This window comes from Sesamum indicum, linkage group LG1 (assembly GCF_000512975.1).
Source record: "Sesamum indicum cultivar Zhongzhi No. 13 linkage group LG1, S_indicum_v1.0, whole genome shotgun sequence".
Lineage (NCBI taxonomy): Eukaryota > Viridiplantae > Streptophyta > Magnoliopsida > Lamiales > Pedaliaceae > Sesamum > Sesamum indicum.
In genome coordinates, this window is record NC_026145.1 from 7,118,724 (window position 1) to 7,130,535 (window position 11,812).

Consider the following 11,812-nt stretch of genomic DNA (forward strand, 5'->3'; position numbering starts at 1 on the left):
AGAGGTTTTTAACTAAATTTTAAAAATACGGGAATTTTATGCAATTTACCCTTCAAATTATATTAAATCTTATATTTCAATTAATTTATAATACACGTCCTGTACAAATAAACTAATGACATAATTTTTATATACATGACATATATATATTATTGGAACAAAAAAATACAAGAAGATTCTAAATAAAAAATTCAATCCGAAAAAATCACCAGTATGTATGAAATTCAAGTCACAAATCTACACAAAACTGCATGCGTTTTTCTCCATATCTGGTGCATGGAACCATGTATATATACGATCAATCTCTGTTTAAGTGCATGTTCATAGTTTATGGTTGATCATACCATAGACTATCACTAGAGCCATGATCAAAGATTGATCTATCTGGGGTTCCACCATTAGAGATAATACATCATCGCCCAGAGAAACTCCACCCGCCTGTGACTGCTTCTGCAGCACCTGCAAGCACATAATTAACTAAATCACTCGTCATTAACAATAAAACAAGATTACTTTTGATGGTTAATTAACATCAGAAAGACTAATTCATAGTTAACTCACCTCTGCTAATACTCTCCCTGTGCTATCTGTAATCTTGACCGTCGGTTTTCCTTGTAACCCTACAATCTTATAGCTGCAGTTTCCTGTAGTTTTATTACAACCTAGGATGACATGGCAGGTAATCATGTCTCTCCCAGGAATTTTGCACTCTCTCTTTACCTTAAACCACTCTCCCTCATCATCATCAAACTTGGAATTGATGCATTTGTACCCTTCCCAACTTCTGAATATCAGTAATTTCTGCAAAAAGCCCACCAAATTCATGTGTGTTAGGAAAAATTCTTCTTAATTACAGTACAATGGTTATTAGCCGTTATTTACGTGAATGAAACCTAAAATATTAGCTATAGTTAAAAATTATGGCAAAATCTTAATTAACCGTTGTTAAAATTTTAAGTTTTCACGTCAATTTTGATTTGACTCTGGTAGATAGTACTGTTTTGTCATGATTTTTAAATCGCAATGATTCATGATACACGAAATAATCCATTTCCTTGTTGCCAATGAAATCAGGGTTTCATCAGATCGAACCAATTACGTAACAAGTGTATTACAATTGCCAAATAATTGATTCAGTAGATCTGATCCAATTCGATTTGGGTTACAATTTTCCCGTACTGTGTTAGCAGAAGTAGGTAGTAGAGATATATGTAAATTAGTGAAGTACCTTTCGTTTGATGGAGAAAAGCACTTGACCATTATAGTCCATGAGCAAGACTTCAGTGCTGCGCTTTGTTTGGTAGTTATCAACCCGGAAAACAATATCACCTTTGGAGTTGAAGACGGTGCAGCCGTTGCTACTGATCACTAGGGATTTCATCCAAACGGTGAATACTTCTCGCTCCGATGATGAATATTCAGGACAAGAACTACAGATCATGGATGTTTTAGGATGTACCTTAGCCATCAAAACACCCAAAATTATAATTATGTTTTAGGATGTTTTATACAAAAAGACACAGACACACAAACACAAACACACACACATGTATATATATGTGTGTATAGAAGTAGGCTCAAATGAGAAAAGGTGGGGTGGGAAGAAAGTAAGTGATGTATTTGACTTATATTAATATATTTAAGAGCATTTATGCACGTTGGATTCCAAGTTCTTGTAACCTTAATTATTGCCGGACATTGTCACAACCCTAATTCTTTTAAATTTCACTTTCTTTCTTCTTTATCTTTAATTTCACTCTTATTATGTGTGACCACATGGTTGGGGGACACTACTCATGGCTGTGTACACATAGAGAAACAAAAAATGTCTTTCTTAACTTAATATATATGTATGAAAATGTAATTTTAGTCCCATAATGTATGAGGTAGTATTTTTTTTACTACATAAATTGATTTTTGTTATTTAGTCCTTAATTTTAAATTTTGGTAATTTTCATTCTTTTCTGTTAAATTGGTTGAAAATTTGAAAACGACTCGCATATGACCCAATTAAATTGTAATTTTAATCATTTAACTTAGGAGACTTGGCATTTTTGGTCCGACGTGAGTTGAATTACAGGACTAAAGTTGCAATTTAATCGGGGATAAAATTGCAAATTTATTCTTGTATGTGTGGAGGATGGCCAAATTGGTCCGATAACTATGAGACTGTCAATTTTAGCCTTTTTGTTTTAAATTTATAGCAATTTTGATCCTTCCAACCAAAAGTGGCTGAAAATTAACAAATCAAATTAGGACTTAAGGTTTCGATGACAAATAGACTTCACTTACATAATCAGCCTCGTATATAGATGCTGAAGTGGCAAACAAAGAAGAAACATAAGAAGTCAATTGATAAGGAGTCCCTGGTGTGGACGGGGTCGTTGAAGGAAATTGATGGGAGGTATGTGTGCTCCACGGGGAGGCAAACTCAAGGTTGGTGCTCTGCCAACGAAATGATCGATGATGGCGGAGATACGACAGAAAAACAGTGGCAGGGCGGCAAAAAAGTAAAAAAAAAAATAGAGCAAACCGATTGGATAGTGGACGAAAATGGATGGGTCTCAGTGTAATCGAGTCGTTGGAGGATGGGGAGTCGATTGGTGGTGATCTCAAACAGCGGATAGGTCGAACGGCGGCGAATCAAGAAGAGAGAGAAAATAGATCTAGGCTTTTGGGCAAGACTATAGTTCGTTGTTGTGCACGTCTGAACTCCGATTGGAGCATATGCTTTACGGCTGGAATCAATGTCAGACTGTGAGTTCAATGATGGTGCACGTGATTGGAGACTTGTCAGGCAAAAATTTCGGCAACCAGGTGGTGGTGGTGGTGGTGGTGGATGGTGGCTAACTGTCCTTTGCCACATCAACATCCACGTAGGATGTTGACTGTGTAAGTGATGTCTATTTGAAAGTTGAAACCCTAAGCCCCCCATTTAATTTTTTCGATCATTTTAGATTGGAAGAACCAAAATTGCTACAAATTTAATATATAAAGATCTAAAATTGTCAGTTCTTTAACTAAGGGATCAATTTTGCCGCCCTGCCCTCCCCCCATACATACAAAACTAATTTTGCAACTTTATCTTAACTAGGTCATGTGCAAGTAACATACAATTTTTCAATAAAATTAGAAAAAAATGGACTAAAATTATCAAAATTATACAGTTACAAGACTAAGTTGAAAAAATCAATTTATACAAGATAACAAAATATTATTTTCGTAAGTTACATGACTAAAATTATAATTTTTCATATAATATATATATATATATATATATGTATATGTATCTTACACCAATAAAGTTTCATTTAGTTGATGAAATTAAAACCTAATCATGCTAGTATAAAAAAAAAATATTTTTATCCTACATTATAAATAAATACATCTTTACAATAATAGTAAAAAATAATATTTCCAATCACGGCCAAGTAAAACCAATAAAAAAACTAAAATTTTGACCACACCCAATTAACATTTTTCCATGGTTAACTATGGCGAGAACATTTGGCATAATTGTTTTTTAACTATTACTAATATTTCGACTCATTTACGAAAACAACAACTAGTAACCACTGATAGTCGTGACTAATTAGTAATCATATTTTTTTTTATTTTTAACCATAATTAGCACACATTAAAGTTATATTTCTTTTAGTGTGACTATAAGATAATGAGTTCAGACCCCACTCATAAATAATTGTTTTTATATTTAATAGTAGTTATTATCTACCGTAAATAGAAATTGTTGATTAATTATTAACATATATATGGATGTGGCACATTTTCGACATAATGATGTGGCAATAAGTTAATTATTGGAGGACACATATTAATTATTAAAAACAACGAATATTATCTAATTTTTTAATTGGCCAATATCCTCAATCCTTGCTTTTTTAGGGGAAAAAAGGTCAAAGTATGTGGATCACAACCGTTGATCGACTACCCTACATGTATAATAACAAGTTCATACTAAGCTGCAAACTATATATTCAGTCCAAATTTTAAGAAATATAAAAGTATTACTATAATTTTTGAAATGATATAATAATAAATACTAAGTTAGTTATTTCATTTATTACAGTAATTTATCGCGCGCAAAAAATCATATTTTCGGTTTCATATGTTAAACTTTTTTAATTTAATTTCATTTATTACGATTTTCTTATATTGTATTCTATCAGTTAAATAATTTACAAAAAATGTACGGAGATGCACATGAGACTCTTAACGGGAGTTTGAATTATTGGTCAAAAAGTACAGGTGAGAACTAAAAATAAGAAAAATTTTAACTTATGGGATGCAATGTAAATGATGTAATAAATGATGTGATCAAAATGTTATTTTTCTTTTCTCGCACTATAAAAAATTGAGTATTTGCTACACTATATACGACCACGGCCTAAAAATCATGGTAAATTAATACTATTAACTATATTAAATAAAATCAAAATAAAAACTTAAATTTTTACCACGATTAATCGATATTCGCCTTGGGTTTTAGCCATAGCCAAGATATTTGCTATGGTTTTGATCATGGCTAATGTTTTGGCTACACTTGCAGAAAAAACGGTCAATGGCCGTTTCGAAATTATGATTGATTTGTATTTACTACAATATTTTTCTTTTAACTATAGTGACTAACTGTAGCGAAAAATTATTTTTTTTTTCTAGTGTCGCTATTGTGGTCGTAAAACGTTAATTAATTAAGCACTGTCAATATAGTAAAATTTGATCAACTTAAATTCCATTACATTTCAACTATATATGAGGAATAATAGAGTTTATGTTGGTGGGGTATTATACGAAGCTTCTTCTCCATCCAATAAACTTTTAAATTATTTCAAAAAATTCAACATCTGATGCATTTTTCCACGATATTTTTTTTATATATATGCAATATAAAAAGTTATATCGAGAAACACATGCATGGTCGTGTCGAAGAATATCGGCCAAAACCTATGTGCCCATGTCTTCGAAATTAAGTCACTCATTTAAGTTTTTAAATTTCAAAATCATATATATATATATATATATATATATTGCATAGTATTTTTCATATGCATATTAATGAATAGGGAGAAGTATTATTTGAGTCCGCTAAGTATGCCTAATTTTAAATTTACACCGATAACTATGTCTATTTTTGTTTAGGTCCAGTAACTTATGAAATTGTTTACTTTTAGTCCTCTGGCAGATTTTCGGATAATTTTACACCTATGCAACTTTTGAAAGGCAGTTTTAGTCCATATGCACTCATAGGGGTAAAATTGTCCGAAAATCTGCCAGAGGACTAAAAGTAAGCAATTTCGTAAGTTACTGGACCTAAACAAAAATGGACATAGTTATCGGATTAAAATTAAAATTAGGCATACTTAGCGGACTAAAATAGTACTTTTCTCTAATGAATAATTAGTTCATTTGCATTTAAATATTATTGATCCAGTGGTAAGCGAATTGATAAATTTACCTTTACGTGCAGGGTAGGGATTTCTTTGTCTTATCCGTCCTAATTATAGTTTAGTTTTATATCGACTATAATTTAATTTTATATCCATCGTGAAATATTTATTACAATTTTAATCATGATTAATTCATATTTGCTATGGTTTTAGCTGTATTAATATTTTGGCCTCACTTGCAAAAACAATGGTTGTTTGTGGTTAATTAGTATCCGCCATACTTTTTTACTTTTATTTATAGTAATCCATACTAATATATAAGAGAAGGCCTTTTTCTCTGTTGCTTTTTTTTTTTTTCTGTGTTGCTTTCTTTTTTTTCTTTCTTTCTTTTTTTTTTGAAAAATATGATATGTTGGTTTATATATATATATTTTTATTCATAATATATTGTAAAACATAAAATATTATTTATTAGTAGAATTATATCTTTGGTCCTATAGCTTTAAGTCATTAGTATTTTTATCCTACAACTTACTCTATTACACATTTAATCATATTTTTCACCAATTTAGTTCTGAAAATTTTACACCTTTTTGATGAATTTAGTCGTAAATTTACAATTTTGGTCATAGGATTAAAAATAAGATCTATTACAGTGTAAAGGGGATCAAAATTATCAACATATGACAAAAATGACCAAATGTGAAATGTTCATGACTAATTTCGTCAAAAGGACTAAATATGTACATAGAATACAGACAAAAACACCGACAACCTAAAATTACAGGACCAAAAATATAATTTTATTTTATCCATTGTATGCATGCAGGGATGACGTACTACGAAAACTAATTATTTATAATGAAAAGTTATATTTCTTCTAATAATTGAATAGACCAATCCATAAAAACAATATATATATATATATATATATGGGCTGCAATAATTTCTGCAATTGAATATAAGTGCACCTTTATCTTGTGACAATTTTCTAATATGTACATATCTTGAACCGTCAGCCCTAACGCCATACGTACTATAAGACATAAATATTTATATGATGAGAAAAATAATAATATTATTACTGATTGTTTTCTGATAATTATTGCTGCATGTCAACTCCTCCTCCAATATTTACTTCATTCAACGTACACGAGGATAATTGCATAATATATATATATATATATACATTTATAAAAGATGCTTGACATGTCAGCAACAGTCTTAAATATCCTCTAAATTACGAAATGAATTCATTTAATGTATTAAATTACAAATATAAAAAAAGTACTAATTAATAATTAAAAAGCATTGACCAACTTATTATTCATTAATTAATTAATGGGCTCTTACGCACGAAGACAACCTCAACAAACTTGTTCATAAACAGGAATTAGTCTTAAAAGTAATTATTTACTACAGTCCTTATCTTTTATTTAGATATATTAAATATTGGTTCGGATCGAGGTCGTGGACTATAAGACAATCTCGAATAGGTGGGGTCCTCATTCTTAAGAGCTAGAGTTTAGGGGTCCACGCAAATTACGATTTTTGATCTGAAATATAAGCTTGCCTGTAATACATTCTTAATGAGATGTCTTTCAGCTAAACCCTACCAAATAATTAAGTCAGTTCATACGGAAGAAATATGAGATTTAAAAACTAAATCTCACAATCATAAATGCATACCTCGGTAATGGTGCCTCAACTATTTAATAGGAGTTCATACCACGTATACCACATGCTGACTTGAGAATTAATGATTTTTTCCTTTTTACCCACACTCTCTCAGCCAACACACATGCACACACTCAAGGTTTGAACACAATAGGGCTCTTGTACACTATAAAGAAGACGAAAGCAATATAGTGGGCATGTAACAAGAAACAGTTTCATTCCATTCTTGAAGAATTTGCAGCAGTTCACAGAGTGTAATGTTAAGCTAAAGCTTGGTCTTACCTTTACCAGAAGAGCTGCTGCCACTTACAGAAGAAGATGGAAATGGAGCTTCGGTGAAGAGGAAGAAGGAAGCCTGCGTCAGAGTTGCTATTTACAGTTGCTCGTGTTTTGTTTTTACATTTTATAGTATTAGTGGTTATGCGCTTTATAATACCCGTTAGTGCTTGTACCTTCACTTATAAAAGCGTTTCACATTTTCTTTCTAGTTAGCACTTTGTTAGTTGTTTAAATTCAAGAATTAGTTAGCCTCATTAAACTGACAGATTCTGCTGTATAAAAGAGCAAACTCTGCCTTCCATTGTGCAACTTTCTTATGAAATTTGAGCGATAACAAACTGAATTCTTCCTTCTTGAATCCCTGGCTTCCGTGCATTTTTATACTCAAACTTTTACATGGTATCAGAGCCATCATTGATGGTCTCTGATTACTTCATCCTACTTCAAAATCCTTCTTATTATCCCTATTGAATTCAAGAAAATCATGGCAGAAGAATCAGAAAACTTTAAACTTCATCCAAGCGAAAATCCAGGTTTATGCCTGGTAACAACCCCTCTAGATGGCTCCAATAGCCTTAGTGGCTAAAGTGAAATTAGGATTCATCAATGGAGAAACCACCAAACCAGTTGACAATGGAAAAGAACTCGAGCAATGGGTGAAGGCAGACTCCATGGTTACTTGTTGGATATTGAATTCAATACCCAAGGATATTGTTGAGAGTTTCATGTACACTAACACTGCAAGGAATTTATAGATTGACCTGGAAACAAGATTTGGACAAAGCAATGGTCCAATGATATATCGGTTGAAAAGAGAAGTGGCTTCAATCACACAAGGTACATTGTCTGTCCCTGCATATTTTCCAAGATTGAAGAAGATTTGGGATGAATTGGCATGTGTCACACCAAGCCCAAAATGCAGTTGTGGTGCAATAAAACAATGCAATTGTGGTATGTCGAAAGAAATTGCAGAAATAAAGGAATCTGACCAACTAATGCAGTTCCTAATGGGACTGAATGAAGTATATGATTCAAAATGAAATCAGATCTTGTTGGTGGATCCTCTTCCAAGCACTAGCAAGGCCTATTCTATGGTTATGAGAGTAGAAAGTCAGAAAGAAACTAGTCAAAGCAATACTTGTCAACCTAAGAACAAGGCAATGCAAGTTACAAAACCATATGAAAGATCAAAGGGATTTCAAAAGAAGAAGAACTACCCTGACAAGAAGTCACAAATCTGCAAAGAATGTGGCAAAAGTGAACATACAAAGGATGTGTTTTGAAATTTATGGCTTTCCTGAGTGGTACAAAACCCTCATTGAACAAAGAAAGAACAACAACAAAGCCTTAATGGCCACAGAATCTACAGAACTTGCACATAGTGCAGCAAGTTAAGGCTCTATGGCAGAAATTGTCAGAATTGAACTTTAAAAATATTTTGGAGGCTTAGAGACTGGAGCATCTAGCACTAGCTATGTAAGTGTTGAATATTTAAGTAAATGTTTCGTGCCTCCTGTTTTGAATAAATTCCGCTCCAATATATGGATTATTGACGGTGGTGCTACCACACACATGTCCAATAATCCTACATTGTTCAAGAAATTTACTGATTATAGAACTAATCATTCTATTCCTCTTGCAGATGGCACAAAACATTCTATTATCAATTCTGAAAATATGTTATTGTTTGACAAGATTGTCTTGCATGATGTTATTTGTGTTCCCAAACTAAAATTTAATCTATTATCTGTTAGCAAGTTATCAAACATTAGTTTTAAATTTTTCCCTACTCATTGTATCATGCAGGACCTGAAGACTAGAGAAGTTATTGCAGTAGGAAGCCTAATAGGGAAGTTGTACATTCTTGACCACCAATCTGTTCAACAGCATCACATAGATAGGATTCTAGCTTCCTATGCAGAATTTAGCTTAAATGTATCTAGCATTAATTCTGAAATTTGGCATAGAAGATTGGGACATATATCAAATACTGTAATGCTACACACTGGATTAATAAAACACAATAAAATTCCTACTCTTCACTGTGAAATTTGCCCACAGGCCAAGCAACAAAGGTCGCCATTCCCTGTAAGTAATTCCTGTTCTAAGGATGTTTTTGAATTAATGCATATAGACCTATGGGGACCATATAATCAACTTTTCATCTCTAGATGTTCTTATTTCCTTACTATTGTGGTTGATCTAAGTAGATGTACATGGACTTTTGTAATAAAATATAAATCCCAAACTACAAACATTCTCATTGATTTTCATAAAATAGTTTTAACTCAGTTCAATAAGAAGATAAGAACTATAAGAACTGACAATGACACTGAATTCCTAAACACATAATGTCAAGAATTCTTTAAAAAGGAAGGTATTATTCACCAAACTATATGTACTTACACACCACAACAAAACGGTATAGTAGAAAGGAAACATAAACACCTTTTACAAGTAGCTAGAGCACTTATGTTTCAATCTAATTTGCCTAAAATATTTTGGACTGATGCCATTTTAATTGCCACTTATATTATTAACAGGCTTCCTACACCTATTTTAAAAAGGAAAACACCTTATGAAGTGTTATATAAAAGGCCTGCCAACTATAGTCATCTTAGGACTTTTGGATGTTTATGCTTTGCTACAAACACTTTTCCTAATAAATCAAAGTTTGATCCTAGAGCATCCAAATGTGTTTTGTTAGGATATGTCAATAATCAAAGGGGCTACAAACTCTATGGCTTGAATAAAGGAGAAGTACTAATATCTAGAGATGTCACCTTTCAGGAGCATACCTTCCCATATATAGGGCAACAAACTGATCCCTTGACATGCTCAAGACCTGCCTTAGGATTTGAAATAGACCAAATAAATAGTGATGAGGAAATACCTGAGGATGAGCATAATGCAGATAGTCTACATTAAAACCAAAATCTTAACACTGAACCTGAACAAAACATCCAGGTTAGAAGATCTTCTAGAAGGCCTATCAGGTTTCAAGATTTCATTTGTTCACAATCTGCACAAACAGACATATTATCAGTTGTTTACATTCAAGAAATGCATAGTTGTTTTCTTACTGCTACCTCTCATGAGCAGGAACCTAGATCATATAGTCAAGCCATCAAAAGAAAGGAATGGAAGGATGCTATGAATACTGAATTAGATGCACTAGAAAGAAATGAGACCTGGGACATTGTAAAACTTTCAGAAAATAAAAGAACAATAGGTTGCAAGTGGGTTTATAAACTCAAACTTAACTCTGATGGTACTATTGAAAGATAAAAAGCAAAATTAGTAGCCAAAGGCTACAATCAAATACCAGGAATTGACTTCATTGATAGCTTTTCACTTGTAGCCAAAACAGTTACAGTTAAAATTCTATTAGTTGTAGCAACAAAGCTCAATTGGCATGTCCATCAAATAGATATTAATAATGCTTTCTTACATGGTTTTATAGATGAGGAATTATACATGCAGGCACCAGAAGGGTATAACATTCCAGAAAGACATGTGTGCAAACTTAAGAAGTCTGTGTATGGTATAAAACAAGCTTCAAGGCAATGGAACCATGAGTTCACTTCAGAGTTAGAAGCTTATGGTTTTGTTCAATCTAAGTATGATTATTGCTTGTTTACTAAAACCACTTCAGCTGGTCTTTTTTTGTCTACTTGTATATGTGGATGATGTATTAGTCACAGAGCCCTTAAAAGATGAAATTACAGAAATTAAAGGATATCTTCACAGGGCTTTTACAATTAGAGACTTGTGAACAGCCAGATACTTCCTACGTCTTGAAATCTCAAAATCTAAAACAGGTATGTCCATTACACAAACCAAATACATCACTGACGTCATAAACGATGCAGGAATGGAACATGCAAAGGCAGCAGCCACACTATTACCTTGTGGAATCAAACTCAGTCAATATGAGCAGGAACAACTTGAAAAATCCAGAAGATTACTGGGGAGGTTACTGTATTTGGGGTTTAGCAGACCTGATATATGTTTTGCTAAACCCAACAATTAAGTCAATTCATGCAACATCCAAGCAAACAACACTGGAATGTTGCAGTTCACCTTGTCAAATATTTAAAAGGGACAATGCACAGAGGATTATATTTCCCAGCAAATGAGAACTTTGAGCTAAAATTCTACTGTGATGCTGATTGGGCTGGATGTAAAGATACAAGAAGATCTTTGACTAGTTTCTACATATATTTGGGAGGACGATTGATTTCTTGGAAAACCAAGAAACAGACAACAGTGTCTAGATCAACTACAGAGGCTGAATACAGGAGTATGGCCTCTGCAACTTGTGAATTAATTTGGATATATAATATCCTTGGTGAATTTCAGGTCAAGATTCCAATTCCCACTCCCTTCCTATGTGACAATCAATATGCACCATATATCAGCAAATCCTGTTTTTCATGAAAGAACAAAAC

The 11,812-nt window shown here is 32.6% G+C and overlaps 1 protein-coding gene across 1 annotated transcript; it reads right to left on the reverse strand.

Moving 5' to 3' along the window:
• On the reverse strand, positions 322-1,468 carry LOC105158840 (protein LURP-one-related 2-like). The gene is made up of 3 exons (XM_011075733.1): positions 1,229-1,468; positions 562-801; positions 322-459 (listed from the first exon to the last, which is right to left on the reverse strand). Exons 1-3 carry the CDS (start codon positions 1,466-1,468, stop codon positions 322-324), a joined length of 618 nt encoding a protein of 205 aa, XP_011074035.1.

Bases quoted from the DNA above. Each gene is read 5' to 3' on its own strand.
- LOC105158840 (XM_011075733.1), bottom strand. From the start codon at position 1,468: ATGGCTAAGGTACATCCTAAAACATCCATGATCTGTAGTTCTTGTCCT. The intron at 802-1,228 runs GTACTTCACTAA...GGCTTTTTGCAG, and splicing joins TTTTCTCCATCAAACGAAAG to AAATTACTGATATTCAGAAG. The intron at 460-561 runs GTGAGTTAACTA...ATGTGCTTGCAG, and splicing joins CAGGGAGAGTATTAGCAGAG to GTGCTGCAGAAGCAGTCACA.